Source organism: Lupinus angustifolius, chromosome LG03 (assembly GCF_001865875.1).
Source record: "Lupinus angustifolius cultivar Tanjil chromosome LG03, LupAngTanjil_v1.0, whole genome shotgun sequence".
NCBI lineage: Eukaryota > Viridiplantae > Streptophyta > Magnoliopsida > Fabales > Fabaceae > Lupinus > Lupinus angustifolius.
Genome location: NC_032011.1, coordinates 21750951 through 21772285, shown reverse-complemented (window position 1 = coordinate 21772285; position 21335 = coordinate 21750951). Strand labels below are relative to the sequence as shown.

Genomic DNA, 21335 nt, shown 5'->3' with positions numbered 1-21335 from the left:
TCTCCATCCTTGCTACAGGTGCAAACACTTCATCAAAATCTATTCCTGGTTTTTGCAAGAAGCCTTTTGCTACTAATCTAGCTTTATACTTGGCCACTGTTCCATCAGGTTTCATTTTCACCTTGTACACCCATTTTACTGGGATGGCTTTCTTTCCTTCTGGTAGGTGTGTGAGTTCCCATGTTCCATTCTTCTCAATGGAGTTGATTTCTTCCTTCATGGCCTCAACCCAACATTCCTTTCTGATTGCTTGTTCAAATGTTATGGGTTCCATTTCTGCCAGGCCATATGGACAAGATCACCTTCAGAAGTGATTGAGGTATCTGAAAATAGCTCATAATCTCTCAACCTTGTTGGTCTTTGTCTTTCTCTCTGAGGTCTTCCAGTGATTGGTGAGATCACTTCATTCCTTGGAGTCTCTTGAGGTGTTTTGTTGCTGAACTCAATATCAATCTGACTTGCCTTGTGTGAGTTTTCCTGAGTTGAATTCCATTCCCAAGCTTTAGTCTCATCAAACTTGATGTCTCTGCTGTAGTGTATGGAATCAGTTAAGGGGTTATAGAGTTTGTATGCCCCTGTTGAATGATATCCTAGGAAGATTAGCTTTTCTCCTCTGTCATCCAGTTTTTGTCTCTTGATATCTGGTATGTGTCTATAACATATTGATCCAAATATCCTGAAATGCTTCACACTTTGCTTGAATCCTGACCATGCCTCTTCTGGTGTCATACCTTTCAACCTTTTTGTAGGACTCATGTTGGCAATGTAAGCTGCAGTGGCTACAGCTTCCCCCCAAAATTTCTTAGGAAGTTCTTTAGTTTTCATCATGCTCCTTGCCATATTTAGGATAGTTCTGTTGACCCTTTCTGCTGTTCCATTGTGTTGAGGGGTGTATGGTGAGATGATCTCATGAGTGATGCCTTCTTGTTCACAGAAAGCATGAAATTCATTGGATGTGTATTCTCCTCCACCATCACTCCTTAGTAGCTTCAGTTGGTTTCCACATTGCTTTTCAACCATTGTCTTGAAACTCATAAATCTGTTCAGGACTTCACTTTTCTTCTTCAGTAGGTAGATCCATAATTTTCTGGTGTGATCATCTTTAAAGGTTAGGAAATATTTGTTTCCACCCAATGATTGCACCTCCAAAGGGCCACATACATCAGTGTGAACTACTTCTAGTGGCTTTGATGTTCTTGACTGCACTTGTGAGCTGAAGGAATTCCTGGTTTGTTTGCTTGTGAGGCAATCTTCACATGTTTCAGTTGGTGTGTAGATATTAGGAAGTCCACTCACCATTCCATCCTTACTCATCAATTCTAGACTTCTGAAGTTGATGTGCCCAAACCTTTTGTGCCAAATCCATGTTTCATCTGCTATGGACTCTAAGCATTCATGATCCTCAAGCTGAATTCCAATCTTGAAAGTTCTGTTGGTTGATAGTGGAGCCTTCAAGATTAGTGTTCTGTTTTTGTTGAAGATTTTCAGCATTCTATCCTCCATCCTCATGTTGTATCCTTTCTCAAGCAACTGACCAAGGCTTATGAGGTTGTTTTTCATTTTTGGCACATACAAAACATTTGATATGTATGATGCAGTGCCATCCTTCTTCTTGATTCCTATTTTTCCAATTCCCTCTGCAGTAATGAAACTATTATCTACAAATTTCACTCTTGTCTTCACAGAATCATCAAGAGTCAAGAACCACTCCTTGTGTCCTGTCATGTGATTTGAGCATCTAGTGTCAAGGTACCAACTATCTGCAGGAAGTTGTTGATCATTTTTTGCACTGATCATCAACAATGCTTCATCTAGGTCACTTTCTTCTAAGCCTGTGATCTCCTTTTCTGCCATTAGTAGAACTTCTTCATCAGAATCCTCCTCTTTGGCTAATCTGGCTTCAGCATCTTTGCCTCTTCTTTTGAGTTTGCATTCTGATGCAAAGTGTCCCCAATTCCTACAGTTGAAACACTGAATATTGCTCTTATCTTTCTTCTTCATGCCATTGTTAGGCTTCTTGGTGTACTTCTTTTCAAACTCAGGAGGATTAGTCTTAGTGAATCCCTGGCTATGTTGATTAGAGCCTTCACCCTCTTGTCTCTTATCACTCAACCATCTTCTACCATCTCTTCTTGGTTTGTTATTGTGCCCTGAGTTTTTCTTCTGAAATTGAACACTGAGTGCTTGTTGTGATTGTCTGTCATTCATCCTTTCTAGAAATCTCTGTTCATGAGCCTCCAAAGAGCCTTGCAACTCATCAATCTTGAAGTGTTCAAGATCCTTTGATTCCTCAATTGCTACAACTACATGATCGAATTTAGCTGAAAGAGTTCTAAGGATTTTTTCAACTATACCTTGCTCTGACATCTGCTCACCACAACTCTTCATCTGGTTGATTAAGCCTCGAATTCTTGTGAAGTACTCAGATACTCTCTCTTGCTCCTCCATCTGAAGCAATTCATACTGCCTTCTCATCATTTGCAGTCTCACCTTCTTTACTTTCCTTCCACCCGCATAACACTTCTCAAGAATATCCCAGGCTTCCTTTGAGGATGATGCAGCTGAGATTTTCTCAAAGTTTAAGGAATCTACACACTGGTGTATTAGGAAGATAGCTTTACAGTCCCTCTTCTTAATTTCCCTGTACTCCAATCTGTCATCTTCTGTTTGGTTCTCCTCACCAATTAATGGAACCCCTCCTTGAACTACTTCAAGACATTCCTGAAAACCGAAAATTGCCTTCATCTGTATGCTCCAGTGCTCATAATTCTTCCCGTCGAGTATAGGAAGATTCATTGTGAACCCATTCGAGGTCGTCATGACTTTCTTGAAAAGTTTGCTTCCACCCTTGCACGAATGATCCTCAACCGTGAGCTCCACTCCTTGAGGCTCCCTGTGACGTTCTTGTCACCACCACTGGTTGAATCGTTTCTAGCTCGTGATACCACTGTTAGAGAAGAAGAAGAAGAACAGAAAAGTAATGCATAGAAGAAGAAGGTATGAAAGATGAAGCAGTGAAAACATAGAAAATAGAGAGTTGCCAAATTTAGAAAGTATTAGTTGGTGTTAACTACCAACTAACCATAGGAATTGCTATTTATAGATTTAGTTACACAAAGGCCCAAATACAACAAGAGGCCCACCAATTTCTACTAGTTTATGAATTACATTTTCCTATAAAGAGAATGTAAAGAAAATTATAATAGGTCTCATGCTAAATCATATTTACCACAAGTAGGTAGGGAAACAGATAGGAAAGATGAAATTTCATTTAATTAAATGATTATGATACTTTCATTAAAATTATATCTAAACTCTCAAATTTAAGGATGTTTATGTAATCTCACAAATGTATTTTTCTTTTCCTCTTTCTCTTTGCACAATCAATCAAGTGGAGTGAAAAATTAAAACTTTATTTCCTTCATTTTTCTTTTAAATTACAGAACTAGTTTCTTTCATTCTTTTTTCTTTCCTTCCTTCTTCTTTTGCAACCAAACACAATCTTAAGGTTTAGTTTAAGGGATATCATTGCAATTATACTGAACTCTAGTATAATAAATATATATAAATTAAGGTTAATTTGAATAGATATAAAAAATCTAGTTTTACTAAATTTGAGAAAGTGTCCATATAATTTTCTTCCTGTATTGATAAATAATGTGTAAATGAGTGATTATAATAACAATTAATTACATTTTTTTAATTTACAGCTATACGTTTAATTCCTCATAATTAAATATTTGAGGAATGAAATTGACATTATATAGTGCTACTTTTTCAATAAGGAAAGGAATTACTACATTGTTTTCAAAATTAGTGTAGAAAGAAAAAAACAAATATTAAAAAATGTAATTGATTTTGTTAATATTAACAAAGTTAATGTATTATTTTCTATTTTACCCTCTTAACTTTTATTTTTATCACTTATTATATACTCTTCAAATAAGGACATTGTAGAAAAATAATAAGTTAAATTTTTCTTAAAATTATAAGTTAGACAAATATGTTCAAACAAGTTTTTATTCCTAAAGTGGACAATTATTTTGAAACTGGTGAAGTATAGTGCTAAACTCAATACACTCGAATGATTCCTTAAAATATACTTTTTAAGGCATTTATTAACTTGACTAATTCTTAATCTATATCCAATATCATACATTTATTCACATAAGCATCAAAGTTACTGAACTCCCCTTCTTGGCCAGAAATTATTGAATGGTTCAACATCAATGGTTCGCAACAAATCTTCAATGCTGATTTAAAATAAACCTTTATAATTTCAATTCATGAATACATGATTTAGAACAAGATATATATGTTTCTAGATTTAATTAAGACCATAAAATATTTTTTCCCACAAGCATGCAATGGAGGAATGGTGGTAGGAAAATAAAATTAAAGACCGATTCTATACCTTGCCATTCTCATTGGATATGGAGGAAACTACTCTACAAAATTTATGCATTAAAATAGAATTTACTTTAATATTTTAGGTCATGTTAATTATTTCAAGAATATGAGACCCAAGAGGAGTGGGGTCTCATATTCTTGTTCTCATCCATTATTGTTCACATTAGATTTTCCTAGAATTGATGGCTAAAATGTGAAATAAGTTTTTTTAAACCATTATATATCACTTGAGATTAATACTAAGTTCAATAAACATGATTTAGACTTTAAGTTTGAAATGAACATTGAGCTCATTATAAGACTTTAACTTGAATTGGGTAGTGCCTCAATTGTTATGAGCTGAAAAACACCAATTAAATTTATTGATCCAAGTAAAACTTAATTCACAATTATTTTTTAGTCCTGTTTAAAGAATCAACAAATAGAGAATTTTCAATTCAAAATACATTTTTATTATATTGTTTATGTAAATTTTAATATATTACTTTCTAATATACATTATCATCAATATCCTTAAGACATTGCTTATAATTACATTTTTTTTAATATGACACATTTTAACAATGAGTGAATATCTATGTACTTTTAGTGTAAATGTTTATATATAGTCAATATATCATTCACAATTTATTTGTATTAATTTTTTTAAGAATCAATGATAATTAATATGAATGTTAAAGGTTACAATAAAAGTATACGTGAATACATACATTATTTTCTATTTAGGAATACTAGCAAGAACCCTAAATGCATGCATGCCTATAAATGAGGGTTATAGCATTAATAGTTGGTGCATGTTGAGTGTGAGAGATAACAGAAGCTGCTACAAGCTAATTTAGCTAGTAAAGGTTTCTATTAGGATTCTATGTAAGAAGTCTCATAGTGAAAATGAATGATTAAGTTGAGGTACATGAAAGTGACAAGATCACTATACCTAATATTTTAAGATTTTGGGTCAATATGTTTTTTTGTTGTTGAAGAATTAAGCTCTAGCCAATTGAGGTCTTGTTAACACTTTCATATAACCAAAAGGTTTGTACTGAAGTTAGAATTCCAGGAGTGAATAGTATATGAGTAAAAAGAAATTTCATATTGGAGTGTGTGATTGTCATTATACCTTTTTAGGTGAGGAACTAATCCTTTTTGGAGTGTGTGATTGCCGCTCCCAACAAGTGTCGCTATCAGGAATTAAACCGTTGACATTTTAGTCATCCTGAGATCTAGCGAAACCTTATACCACTAGACCAACACATTGTTGGTGTATAAAAGGGAACACTCATAAATATAAACAAATAATTAATTCTTTAAAATCAATACATATATTCTTTGATATAAATAAATTTTATAAATTTATACTTTTTGAATAAAGGAAGATATAATTTTTAACACCTAAAAAATAAACAAAATATATAATAGAACATACTTTAATAGTCCAATTAGAAAATCTATAATATAAAAGTGAAGGAGGGTTAATTGGACAATGGTGTACACAAAAGATGAATGCTGATTTGTCAACGTGGCCTAAGCCACCGTTGAAAATGTCGGCTGAGGAATGTAACCCTCGTGGAAAGATGTTTACTTCGGTCAGAAAAGAAATGGAGGCTGACCTAAAACAATGGGAGAAACTGGTATCAAAACCCTCTGAGCCAATGGTTTTTAACCAGAGTCTGCTGTCACCATATCAAATATCACTAAGGTTTAGGGACTCCCCTAAACCATATTGTGATCATAATTATAATTAGAGTAAATTACACTGACACTCCCTGAGTTTTAGTGAAATTACATAAATCACCTCTCATTTTTCTACACTTACACAAACCTCCCCAAACCTCCCTTATTTTTTAACTTTCATTACATTGACCATCTCTGCATAACTAATAAGTGTAATCTTTTAATCAAAAAATGTGATAAATGCATTAAGTTAAACAAAATATATATATTGTGTAGACAAGTCTAAATAATATACAAATCAATATATCTTTATTATTTTTTGTTACAAAATGCATCAACAATTCTAAAGAAATATTGTTCAAATCGCTCTTATAATATAGTTTAACGAACCAAAAATAATAAAGAAATACTGAGTCATATATTATTTGGACGTGTCTCCACAATATATCATGTTTTGTTTAACTTAATTGCATTTATCACATTTTTTTGTTTAAAAAATTACAACTTATTTCTTATGCAGAGGTTGTCAATGTAATGAAAGTTTAAAAATAGGGGAGGTTTGTGTAGGTGTAGAAAAGTGAGGGGTGATTTGTGTAATTTCAATAAAACTCAGGGGGTGTCAGTGTAATTTACTCTTATAATTAATGTTCTTTTGTGATTGATCGGGAAGGTCAGATTGGAAGCTGAGAGACTTGGACCTGTTGATGGAGGTACCTGAAAAAGTTCTCTGACGATCAAGTCAGTAAGGAACAAAAGAGGTAAAGCTTAGAACCAAATGTGTAAAAAGTAAGTAGTGAGTAATAATGACAAGTGATATTTCCTGTTATAGGAGACTGAGATGGATGATGTGGCTCTGGTGGCTACTATTTGCATGACCGACCATGCGGGTCTGTTGAGGTTACTTTTTCGTGTCAGGCGGATTTAACAGGTTCGTACTCTGTGTAAAGACTTATAGCTTGTGACAGATCTGATAACCATGTTTTAGGCCTATATTTATCGTGTTGGCAAGAGGATATGTGAGATTTGCAGGTGACGTCGTAGTGCATTGTTGGCGACGTGTCAAGGGGAGTGATCCTAATACCAACTTAGTATATCTAGTTAAAGGTGATACGCTTGTTCAAGCCCTTCGACTAATCATACCTAATTCCTGGTCCGTTAGGAGAGATGCTAACCCAAGCAGCTAGGATACTCGGATAACCATTACATTAACAACAAATGTTTGTAATTGTTGACTTTTGAAGTTTATGAAATTACTAGCAAAATCGGTGTGGAAAAACTATTATTTAAAACATTAGTTTTATGGGTGAAGGAAACAAGTTCTTCATTCTTCTAATGGTTCTAGTTAAATTAGTTGAAGTTGTTGCTTAAGGCCTAAAGCAACAATTATTAATTAATTTTTATAGGGTAGGTTGGCAGAAAGAGTGCCTAAAATATAAGAGAATGACTTAAGTTGTTTAGGTCAATTTAAGAAAATATTCAGAGTTATAGGAATGAAGTAAAATGTTACTTGAATTTAGTGATAATATAAAAAATTAGTAATTATGAATGATGCAATAATAATGTTAAAAATTAATCATCAACCATTTATGTATTAATCATTAATGACTTTCAAATAAAATTAATAATTATAAATGATGTAATATAAGTGTAAAAAAATTTATATCAAAATCAATTAAAAATACTTGCCCAAAGAAAAGTATAATGCAAAAGTAACTAATGAGACTCATAATTATAGAGACTAGTTGATGCAATTTAAGTTATTATGGTAATTAGTGTAATTTAAATACTTTGTAAAATTTAAGATAATTACATGAAAAAACAGGGAAGCAAAATTTTTAAAGTGCCTTAGAAAACAACATTAAGAAAAAGAGACATTATGGAGAGTGAATCAAAATTGAAAAAACAAAACTAGTAGAAGGTTAAAAATTAGTGAAAGATTGGAAAAACTGGGATGAAAATTTATGAGTGACAAGTTAACTGAAATAAAACTGTTTAGTAAAATTAGATAAAAGTTTTAAAATAGGTGAATGAGCTTATACATGATTTATGGAATCAAAAGTTATACCTCCTGAGAAAATTTTGATAATTCTTTTTATAGGACATTTTACATTTACTATATAACATCTTTTTTCTTATTTGCTCTTAGGTCATTAACGAGAAACAATAAGTTTATGAAATTTCCAATGAGACTTTGGAAGGTGCTAGCCCATGAATTTGTATTGAAATTACCAAACAATATTGCAAATAAGGTGCTAGCCCTGTAAGTTTATTGATAGATTTGTGTGTGTAAAACGTAAAATGCTACGAAATAGAGATGCTGGAATTTTGATGTGGGATTGATCTTCTATTCATTTTCTATGGACTTCAGAACTAACCAAACAATTAATTTAAGAATGATTCTAACACAATAATGGACCTCAAAATTACTAAAAGCTAAAGTCTTAGTTAATTTAGCAACTTATGGATAAAGATTTATGTCTAGCAATTTTACACACAAGATTAAGAATTATGACCTACATAACATATCTCTATGTTTATAGTCTATGCATGTATAGTTGAATTAAGTGCAAACAACCTTAATTCTACTAATCAATAATGTCTTGGTCATACTAGTAGCTTATTAAATTAGATTTATGTCTAGCAACCAAATTAACAAGATTAAGCTGCACAAACCATTAATCATACTTATATGTCTAGTAGTCTATCTTAATAAGTTTGAGAGTTATTCAATGCTTATATGAATCTATGTCTAACAATCATATAAACATAGACACAAATGTGACACTTAAGCATAAAATTGTGTCTAGCATTATACAAAAAAGATGAATTACATGCTCTAATACCACTTGATGACAACATCTTATAATGGTTGCCTTGTTGACAATCTTTTCTTGCTTGACATTTGTTTAGTCAATGTGGAATGAACTTTTATATTAGGATGTCACGTTTGTGTGTATTGTGTATGTTGAATAAAAGAAAATGGTTAAGAAATGAAATGGTGATGATGCCACAAACAATGTTGTTTGATAAGCCGAATAAGGTTCGTCACAAAAAATGATTCTTGATAAGAATAAATAGTGAAGGCGGCACACCAAGTGGTCATAAGTCTTTTGAACGCCACAAGAACAAGGATGTTCTTGAAAAGTTCTTGGGTCGTGGTTCAACCAAGGACTTAGGAGACAAAACTCAACTAACAGAGTTAAATCCAAATCAATTCAAATTTATTCATAATAAAAGGCTTGATACAAGTAGTCTTGTGGCTGGCCAACTTGGCTCCATGAAAATAGCTAAAATAAAAGCTAACTAATACATGTTCATTACAAATATGGCTAGGTTCAATGAATTTCCTAAAAAGGCAATAATGCACACACTTACCACCAAGGATTTTACCACCCGGCTGTTTGAAGTTTGAATTCAAACAATCCTCTCCCAAGAAGGCAAGATTCACACACCTAGTATCCATGGAGACCTTACCCCACACATGGCTAGCAAGTTGTGAATTGAATTCAAGCACCAAGGATTTTACCACATGGTCATTTGAAATTTGAATTCAAATGATCCTCTCCCAAAAAGGCAACATTCCAACGCTTAAGATCCATGAATATATTATCACACGGTTAGCAAATATTACAACTTGATTCAAATGATCTCCTTCAAAAAAGGAAACAAACTTGACCACGCCTAGCGTGATATTCCTCACGCCTAGCGTACTAGCACACGCCTAGCGTACTAGCAACGCCTAGCGCCAAATGAGGAGGCTTTGCACACGCGTAGCTTATTTAATGGACAATTTGAACACACCTATCATATTTTACCACACGCCTAGCGTATATGGTGGATAATTTGTACACGCCTAACATGACTTCCACAAACTTAGCATATCTGACGGATTTTACCATTCGGCCATTAAGTGTCATCTTCCAAGAAAGGAAATAAATGAAGTGTTTTCCAAGAAAATGACATGGTTTATTTGCTAACATAAAATTATTAAGATAACCCTAATCTACACGTGAGAAGTTAGCCCCCACTTGCACCATTCTCACTTTATTGAATGCAACTAGAAAAGTGTTACACTTCCCGTCCACAAATATGGCCTCTCAGTTTAAGTTTATGGAAGGGTAAGATCAACATAAAATTATTTTGTTTATATGTAAAATAAAATTGTTTTGTTTGGGGGCCAATTCAACATAAAATAATTATAGTATTTGTCATACCATAATCATTATTTTTTGGTATTATAATTTTTACATGTAATTTTTTCTTTGATAGAATCATATTGAAAAAAAAACTCAAAATTTTGTAGTGTCATTATTCAATATTGAACTTATAGTGTCCCACAGAGTGTAACATAGCAGGAATTATATGCAAACCTCATATTGAAATGTATTAAAACTAACATTAAAAAGTAGTATATTATTTCAGAAAATATAGATAGAGTAAATCTAAATTAGATATAAGTATTTTAATTAAAATACACAATATTTAGTTTTAATCTTAAATATCAAAAGATAAAAAATATAATATTTATTTTTTAATCCTGTTTTTCAATCTTGACTATTGACCCAGCACTCCATTATGCAATAGTCATAAAAGAAGCATATTATATAGAAGTCCAAGTAAGAGTTTCTTAATCATTCACATTAACAACATTAATATAAAATTTTGTAGAGGCCGTCTTATTCATTGAAAGTGATGACTCAATATCTATGCGTGTCTCTAATGTAAAAATAAATATAGAATTAGTATTTTTTTAAATGGTGTCCACACATTATTTGTACCTACCATTTGTTTATATATGATTAATGATGAAGGTAATAAAAAATATGATTAACAATGTATTCTTTATCTGATAGTATGAGTAATAATGTGCACATATGTCTTATTATTATTTATATCATTGTGTTGATAGACAATTCGTGTCTGTCAGATAATTAATGTGTTGGTGGTGGTTACATATTATTTTATGTTTTTTAGAAAATAAATAATGTTAAGGGTAAAAGAGGGAAGTAGAAATTACACCATAGTAGTAGTTATATCATGTTTTATCTTTATATATAGTATAGAAGTATAGATAAGTATAGATATAAAAAATAATTTAATATTTATACATTATTATTAGCTTAAATTTCTTTATACGGTCAAAATATTATAAATCGTCTATGAGTATTATATTTATTTAAGAATCACTATTAGTTAAAACATGACTAATAAACAATATGTTTGACAATTTAAAAATTCTTAGACTCTAGGTACATATATTAAACTTTATGTGAAAATAATGCCCAAAGTCATGTTTATTAAGAATGAGTAATAACTTGTGGGGCTATTACAGCTAATTATCAAGTCACACATTTCATAAATAATGTTTGGTATACATCAATGTGAATGATTCATGTACGTCTGAAAAATTAAATTAAAATATAATTGTATAAAATAAATGTATAAATTTATAACGCCGGTATAAATTTGCGTGAGTTGTATAAGAGAAATTGAAAGCAACATGAAAGTGAAGAAGATCAGAGATGGTATGTGCACTGTGGTGGGGACCTCAACGATATTGGAGTTTGTGAAAAATCCAATGTTTTTTAATATAGTTTAATATTTCACATACTTATTTAGTTAATTACAGTTTAATTTTTATGTATTTTTATTATAAAAATTGTTCTTTTTTGTGTATTAACATGTTCCAGCCGACATTTCTATATTAATTACTTTGGAGAATTAGAAACTAATAAAATTTAAAACCATCAACATATATTTTTTCCGTTGAATCTTTAACATCTTATTTAAACAATTTAATCATCTTTCAATTATGTTAGACACGTATTCGTTTATTATAAAATTCAATTCATATGAGCAACATTTATTAGTAGGGACAACCATAAACCCCATAATGAATTAGTTCATTTCCAAAAGAAAAAGGGACACCCTTAATAATACCAAACAATACCTACTTCATTTCATATAAGAGTCTTAAGGTGTTAAAAAATATTTTTCATGAATATATAATCTTGATAATATTAAATATAGTTATATATTTCAATCCTTTTAAGTGTGCTAACTAAGGAATTGAATATATATATATATATATATATATATATATATGTATTTTATTTTGCCTTTATCTAAAGTTACCCTCATAAAAAATTAATCTTGTTTTGATATGTTTGTCGCTCCGATATCATTAATTTTGATCTTGTAAAATATTTGAAAATCTAGTAAAATCTTATATAATTAAAATAGCTTCTTTTGATTGAGTTTATTTATTAAGTGAGTTTTTCGTTAACCTTTTTAAACATAAATTTTTTATTCGGCTTACCCGATATCATCTTGTATTATTCTATATTATATACAAAATACAATATTGTATGTAGAGTGAAGATTCATTTACTCAAAAAGTAAGTTTTTTTAACTTATTCCTCATCCTAGTCATCAATTCTATGAATATCTAATGATATCTATTTACTAATTCAAAACATTGGATTTCCCTCAAATTGATGGTTAGGATGTGGAGTAAGTGAATCCCTACCATTATATATATATATATATAATTAATTATTAATATTCAATTTTTAGGAGTAATATTTGGTGAGAGCCGCAAATATGTTTTCAAGAAAGATTACTTCTAGTAATTAATTATTATGTCATAATAAATATATGTAATTATTATAGCAGAATATATAATATATAAATATAAGAAAAACATGATCTCATACGGTAGTAATGGATATTCCAACATGCGAGTATCCATGGGTAATATCTATAATGGATAAGGTTTAGGTATGTGTTTTTGGACATGTAAGTACTTGAGACCGGAAATTTTGATATTCACTATTCAATGGGTCCAAGTCCAGTAATAAGGTACACCGACTCGCAATTACTTAGACCAACAATTCCTATATATAGTAAATAACTAATCATATTTTTATCGTAATTTTGATGTTATATTGTTAATTAATGATGTTATATTGTTACTTCATAATTGTGATATAATGTTATGTTGATAAAGAAATATTAAATGTTTGATATGCTTTATTGTCTTATTCTAAATTATGTTTTCGTAAAAATATTTATATTTAAATGACAATTTAAAGTTGTAGACTTTAAATTTAATTATATTTTATAATTGTTATTATCATTTTCATTCCCCTTTTAATTGTCTAAAATAACATAGATGATTATAAGAAAGATGTGCGCAAATATATAAGTTGTTTGAATTTTTTTTTAATTACTTTCTAAATTTATGGATACACACAGATCCACTAGATATCCAAGAACTCATGGATGATAAACCCAACGAGTACCTAATAGGTTCTAAGTGGATCTGAGTCTCAAAATGGCAAAATAGGAAAGGCTCGATAGTGCTGTCCACTGATCCATCCAGACTAAGTGGCATCCCAGACTAATATAATAAATGCATGTATATAATGAAATAGTGTATGTGTATCCATATAAATAATATTAGAGAAAATTTGTACATAGTTTAAGAGTTTTTATACTATTATTACATTCATTATTTATTTTCAATCATCTTGAAATCTCAAATAAAATTAATACAAAGAAATGATAAACAATATAGTGGCGATATATAAATCGTTATACTGTCAGTGCATAAATATTATCCTGATAATATAATATAAACAATAAAATATTAAATAATTAAATGCGATGTTAAAAGTAGTGAGATATAACATAAGCTTACAAAAGGTATTGGGTCTCCTTCATTTCTCCAATAGTGGAGTGGGTCTCACCATAGAGTTTTTGGAGCTTCTTGTTTTCTAACTATAAATCAAACCCAAGGGGCTCTATCTCTTCTCACACACATACACTCTCTTCATTCTTCATTCTTCATTCTCTTCTGTTCTTTGAAGTATTATTCATAGCTCCATCTCCTAAACAAAGCTTTCATATTTAGGACACAATTAAATCATACTAATATATTTTACTTCTTCTAAAACTGTAAGTTAATTATAGTTATTCACTTATTATTCCCATTAATAATTTTTGTTTTGATACTTGGTTTAATACCGTACCTTAAAAATATAAATATTATAAGAGTTGTTTTTGTTTTTGTTTTGCAGTGAGATTTAGTGAAAGATATGACTCAGAAGCAGAATGTGATAGTGTCTGAAACCAAATCTGAAGTTGTGGCACAAAATAAGCCACTTGGAGGAGGGTACATTTCCATTTCAAGGAAGAATATTTTGAAGAAACTTGAAATCAATGGTGGAAGAGTTAATGGTTGGATTGAGAATATGAGAGCTTCTTCTCCAACACACCCTTCTTTGTCTCAAGACCAAACCTCTTGGAATGTAAGTACTAAAAAAGCTTTCGTATTTTTTATCGGCAAATGTTAGTTGTTAGTGTTTATTATAGGCAAGACTCGAACCTTCAACTTCCTTCACTTCACCATTTTTCACATAATCATCAAATCACCTTATAATTCCCTTAATACAGAAAGTTATGTTTCTAAGCTTTGTTTCTTCATATATTAAAATCTATATATACTAGATCTAATGTTACTAAACTTATATATAGATATATTATGTATGTTTTGATAATTAAACAGGTTCATCATCCATCAGCATTAGACATGTTTGACCAAATTATGGAATCATCAAAGGGAAAGCAAATAGTCATGTTTCTAGACTATGATGGTACACTCTCCCCTATAGTTGAAGACCCTGACCGTGCTTTCATGTCCAATTCGGTTAGTTTCTTTACTTTGTGTTTTTTCGTCTCTCCGGCTGCGCTGATACGATTGTGTACATCTGCCTTTCCCAGACCCTATCAACTTCGGGCTAAAGTCTTGTACTTGTTTATTATAATCAGATGAGAAAAACAGTGAGGAAACTAGCAAGGTGTTTTCCAACAGCTATAGTGACTGGCAGATGCAAAGACAAGGTAGACTTATAGTTAGGAATCACATCTTCTTCTACCCCAGAAAGTATATTAATATTCGTGATTGGTTAGAAAAATGCTTAATTATTAAACTTTTAACTTAATTATATTGTTTTCAACCGATTACAAACATTAACATATGAAATAATACACTTTTTAGGATAACAGATATACTCCTCTTCTGTACACTCTTTAGTTATTGTTATTTAGTTATTGTGATGTCTTTTTTCCCGTTCCTCACTTTCTTATTTACTTCTATACACTTATTTATTTATATATATATATATATATTTTGGTACTAAATTTAAATTGCTTTAATTTTGAAATTATATATAGGTGTACAATTTTGTTCGCTTGGCAGAGTTATACTATGCTGGAAGTCATGGTTTAGACATTAAAGGACCAACTAGAAGCTCCAAGTACAACAAAGTAAGTTACCTAGGTGTAGTGTTGGTAAATGCTATTTATTATAGTCCTAACTTTTTTTTTGAATAAGAATACAAATACTTGATTTTTATTTGTATTTTTAATAATAAAAGTGTTATTATCTTATATATAATAAGATAAAAATATCATATTATATTACGTTTTTCTTTGTTTTTTGTAGTCTCTCCATTAATGAATATAATTTTTACTTCTTTTTTTTATCTTCCAATTGTAAGAAAACCTCTAATTTTACGTTTTTATTATGATACACAGGATAGGAAAGGAGAGACACTTCATTTTCAACCTGCTAGTCAATTTCTTCCAATGATTGACGAGGTGTTTCTTTCTACCCAATTCCTACTTAGCTAAATAAATTTATTTTTTGGTTTTTTTGTAACATTCTTAACATTTTTTTTATTGTTTGGACAAATTTTTAGTTGTACCAACGATTGGTTGATAAGACAAAATCAGTTCCTGGTGCCATGGTGGAGAATAACAAGTTCTGTGTCTCTGTTCATTTTCGTTGTGTTGATGAGAAGGTACAAACTATAAACCCATCTATGCTTAAGATCCATAGATTGTGTTTTTAAATTATGATTATAAATTGAGAAAATAAATTAATCTTAACATTTTATTTCGTGTTTTTTCTTGAAAAATATATGTATCGATAATATATAACTTTTATATATTTTCACTGCATTATTCATAATTCATATTTAATTATGATTGACTCTTCAAAAAAGTAATTCAAATGATGGTTGATAATGTAGTAACTGCATATAAATCTTTATATTGATGATATATAGATATTACACTTTCTTTTTTTACTATAAACTAACTTTATTGTCCAACAAAAACATACCGACCAAGTGAAACTCTTATAAATTATAATAGACTATTTATGTGTTAATGTAAAATTCTAACTAAAATTCCACTATACATAGAAATGGAGTGAACTAGCACACCAAGTGAAATCAGTTTTAAAGGACTACCCCAAGCTTCGTCTCACCCAAGGAAGAAAGGTGGGTCATAGTTTTATTTTCTTATTTTTAATCCTTTTATTTTTATTTTTTGCTTAGAAAGATTAAGAAGTGAAAAATGGCTTACTTTCAATTTCATTGACAAAAGGTACTAGAGATTCGTCCTACTATTAAATGGGACAAAGGAAAAGCCTTGGAATTTTTATTGGAGTCACTTGGTGAGTTTTAGTCTTATACTATATATTTAATTTACATCATTTTCATTTAATTTTCATTATTAAATGAAAAGCTTAACACATCTAAGAAGACTAATACTTGGTTTTTGTTATATTAAAAAAACATGTGTTACACGCAATGAAATATATAAATCACAAAGTCACAATCATGTATTCTTTGGTTGTTATATAACACTTCATAGTTGACTAAAGAAAACACATACTTAGATAATTAATTAATTAATTAATTGGAGATTGTTCTATACACCTTATAGTATATTTTAAATGTACACTAACATGTAAATATGAAAATAATATTTTTCAACAGGATTAGCACATTGTAATGATGTCTTTCCTGTATATATTGGTGATGATCAAAATGATGAAGATGCTTTTAAGGTACCCAATGATCTTAATTGTATTTTTATTTGCTTTTCAGTTAGGGTTTCATAATTAATTCTATGTTGACAGTTAACGACATCATTACATGATTCTCTCGTTTAGCCTATGTATCATATATGAATTTCAACCTACTATATTAGTTTATAATAATAATGTAAAAACTGACGAATCTGATAGAGCGGAGTACTTACGTTCCAAAATCAGCACAACATAGCATGTTTTATTTTTTTAATTTGGGATAACTTATATACTAAACAGTTTCAACTTTTTTTCCTTCTTATAAGCAGAAATTAAGAGACAGAGGACAAGGTTTTGGGATTCTTGTCTCAAAATTCCCAAAGGAAACAAGTGCATATTACTCATTACAAGAACCCAAAGAGGCAAGTAGAGTTTTGTTATTATTAGTTCCATATATTTTGGAACCAACTCATTCTATACCTAACAAATACACCTTTTTATTATTTTAATTATTTATTCATTTATTTCTAATTTCATTCAGGTAATGGACTTTCTTCAACGTTTGGTAGAGTGGAAAGAAGTTTCACTAAGTGCACATTCTCGGGTATAAATGTGTATATGAAATGACATGTATATCCCTACCCTGCCATAAAAATAAATCAAGAGGAGATTGGATATAGAACATTTTGTATTTTTTGTTCAGGTCAAAGGAAGAAAAAACAACTATGTATGAAAAAAGAAAGACAAAATTGTGTTCCTTAGTTTGAAGCATGTAATTATCAAGTAATAGTTAGTATTATGGGATAAGTTTATGAACCCTCAGATGCAAGTCTGAATTGATTAAATATGTGCATTTTCGCATTACCTCTTGGTATCATTAATTATAGTTTTTCATTTATGGTTTAGTTATTTTTTTCTTATCATTCAACTTGCAAGCTTGTATAAATTATGGTATTATTTTTTTTATGAGAAAAACAACATTGATAAAATGGTTGGCACCATTTGTTGTGGAACAAGGAAAAACTTTGCTAAATAGAATTCTCTCTATTAATAGAGAGTTTATTACTTCAAAAAAACAAAAAGAAATACAATTTCAATGACATATATATTTCTTTGATTATAATGAAATTATATTTTTGTCATTAAAAATAATGGAGAAATATGTATTTGTCTTTCCATTAATGGAGATGACCTAATTGAAACTTTGCTATCTCTAGAATACTATATGGATAAGAATTAAACGGATTAATGAATTTTGACATGTTGAATAAACAAATGAAATGATAGTATTTGACATGAAATGAAACTATGAAAGGGATTTGAAATGAATGTTTGTTTCACAACAATCATATCTGATTTTATAAAACAAGAGTGAAGGAAGGGGTCATGGCTAAGTTGAAGCAACTCTTCATCATTTAAATCACAATTGTTAGTTTCCTTCTCTGCTGCAATGATATTTTTGCTATGTTTGTATTGTTTGTAATCTTTGACTCATCATAGGCTACAATTCACATCCATTTATTTGAAATGATATCCTCCCCATAATGGATAAAAATAGAAAAAATTATGAACATATAACTTTTTTAACTCACATGACATATTTCCGGACAAACTTAGGGTTAGCAAATTATTATCTCTCTAGTATTAGACTCTTTTAGGGGTAAACGTGGGACGGATTAAGCATGTTTCTTACCTGTCCCTGAATAATAAAAGTGTCATATTATTCTTTTTTTTTTTTATGTATCTCTCATACAGGAGCTTATAACTCCTAGAAAAGGGAGTATATGGTCAGAAAATTGAATAGCTCAATGCATGGATGCTAAGATGGTATGCATATTATGTTACTATACATGAGCTACTTGATTATATTTTTGATCAATAATTGGTGGAGAAAGAGAATATTTAAGTAATGAATTATAAATTATTGTTTGGATTTGGTTAGAAAGTTTGATCAATAGAATATTCTAAGATCAATAATCTTTCACTTTTATACAACGTGAAAGCAAATGGGCATATCTCAATTATTTAGAGATGTCAAATGTTTAGATAATTATGTTTAGAATCACATGCATTTTGGCTTTCCCATGTATAAAAAAGGTGCTTTATTATACAAATTGATAACATAGATAGATGGCCAAATTTTCATTATTGATGGTTTTGTTTAAGTAAAAATGTGAGTTGAAGTGTGGCACAACCATACATATATATAATAAGACAAGATTCAAATAATCACAAATAATGTGACATGACCAAATATGATATTATACACATTCGGAAAGTTGTGCCTGTGTTTCTTTAAACTAGAAACATACAAAATCTACATCATAATATAATGAGATTGGTAGATTAAATTTTGGATCTATGGAGATAGCAAAGTTGGGAAAAGAAAAGGAAGAGAGAAACAAGGACTGCTCATTGGTTACTTAAGTTTGAAGTAGCCTATTTCATTGAGAAAGGGAATCAAAATAATGAATTGGTCTTGGATACGAGCACGATGAGGTAGTTTTCAACTACTCGAGAGTTTCATTGTTACCGGAGCATGTAAAAATCAAAAAGTTATAAGTAAGACATCATGTCTTAAACGATAACTATAAGATAATGGCTTCATGATATTTTTCACTTATAAACTATAAATGTTTTGGTTAGGCTAGTAAAAGTGAAACTCAACATTGGTTTAGGGAATCTACATGGTTGAATAAAGAGTTGGAATCCACTAAGAAATAGTACATGTTTGATGTGAAGAATATCTTACTATAAGGAGTATATGGAATAGAAACATGAACATTAATTGCTTCATTCTTTTATCATAATTATATGATATTTTTTACTACTCAATATAAGTGAAAAAATAACAATTTACCTCTCCATGAAAGGATTCTTTTCCTTTATTTACAACCCTTAGCATGTGTGGGACGTGGAAAGATGGACTTTACTTGATTTCTCTCTATGATTGATGTCTTAGCTAAATTAAACTAAGTTTAGGTAACTTTCAATTATTGGCGAGTAGGAAAAGTAGAACACTTACCATTGCTTTGCCAAATGTCTTTTTTTCTCCCTTTTCAACAAAACTTCATGATAATTAACCAAAAAAAATTACTTTCCACTTTTTGATATTATCCATCGAAATTAAGAGTAGTTAATTATTTTTCCTTTTTGTCCTTATTGCATTAAACATGTCATGATAATTTTGGGTATAAGTTACTAACAATATTTTAGTTAAAAAACACATTATTTCACGATGGTAATTAATTAATTAGTACTTCAGTTAAAAATATATTATTTCACACTGGATTCGGTGTACTACATATCACGTATCGGGTTCCATATAAAAAAATATTTGTAAAATATCACGTATCGGGTTCCATATAAAAAAATATTTGTAAAAATGAATGTTATCCTTACCTAATTAATATTAGAGATAATTGGTGAAAATAAGAAATTAAATGATAAATAAAAAATATTAAATAAATTTAATACAAATAAATATAATAATTTGAAAAAACAAATGAAAATGAAGAGAGGTATAAGCTTATAAGAAAAGGGATGACATTAGCATTTGAGGTGTGGAAAATTGAGCTAATTAGCAATGGTACTTGAATAAGGTGTTAGGTTCTTGTGAAGAGAAAATGAAAATGTCTGAGTATATTACTTGCGTTGGTTAATTTGAGGAATTTGTCCCAGCTTTGAGGGTAGAGCCACCAAATATTAATAAATATTTATATCATTTGTTTAATATTAAGAGCAATTCTTTCTTTTATATAACAAATAATATATCTTCACTTCTATAAATGAGGAGGTAATATTTTTTTATTTCGGGGTGCGTAATTATTATTTCCAACAAGTGTTGTTTACAAAAATCGAATTCTAAACATTTTGGTCTACCTAGAGATCCAACAAAGCTTTACATTACTAGACCAATTACATTATTGATGAAGACCAATTATGTTATGTGAGGGAAAATGTTTTATAAAATGAGCATATCCATCAATTGATTAGTGATTATTTAGTATGTTTTATTAAATCACAACTCCCATTATTATCAAAACAAGAATGTATATTTTTTTCACTTTCTCACTTTAGCAACAAATTCAATTACAAGGAGTTTCATTCTTCCATTTCATAATATATGTTATTTTAAAGTAAAATTTGCTATTTTTACATGACACTTTATAAATTTAAGAACACATTACTCAACATATTTTTATATTCCACTTTGTATCTTAAATAACTAAAATGTGATTGTTAATTGAATATGGATAATTTGGTGTAACATAATTTCATTTTTATAAACTTGAGTGTAGTTAATAAATGAGGAATATTAACAAGTATTCTTATAACATTATTTAAGAATACAAAATATTTTTTCATATTG

The 21335-nt window shown here is 29.8% G+C and overlaps 1 protein-coding gene across 2 annotated transcripts; it reads left to right on the top strand.

The window, feature by feature from the left end:
* Positions 367–17844, top strand: LOC109343656 (probable trehalose-phosphate phosphatase J). Of its 2 annotated transcripts, XM_019582067.1 has the most exons (13): positions 367–377; positions 3185–3187; positions 14163–14393; positions 14651–14791; positions 14914–14985; positions 15319–15411; positions 15682–15744; positions 15846–15947; positions 16353–16430; positions 16537–16606; positions 16932–17002; positions 17293–17385; positions 17505–17844. In XM_019582067.1, exons 3-13 carry the CDS (start codon positions 14181–14183, stop codon positions 17571–17573), a joined length of 1065 nt encoding a protein of 354 aa, XP_019437612.1. In that variant the 5' UTR covers positions 367–377; positions 3185–3187; positions 14163–14180; the 3' UTR covers positions 17574–17844. The 2 variants fall into 2 exon arrangements, with proteins under 2 accessions (XP_019437612.1, XP_019437611.1); XM_019582066.1 differs by lacking the exons at positions 367–377; positions 3185–3187 and adding an exon at positions 13893–14040.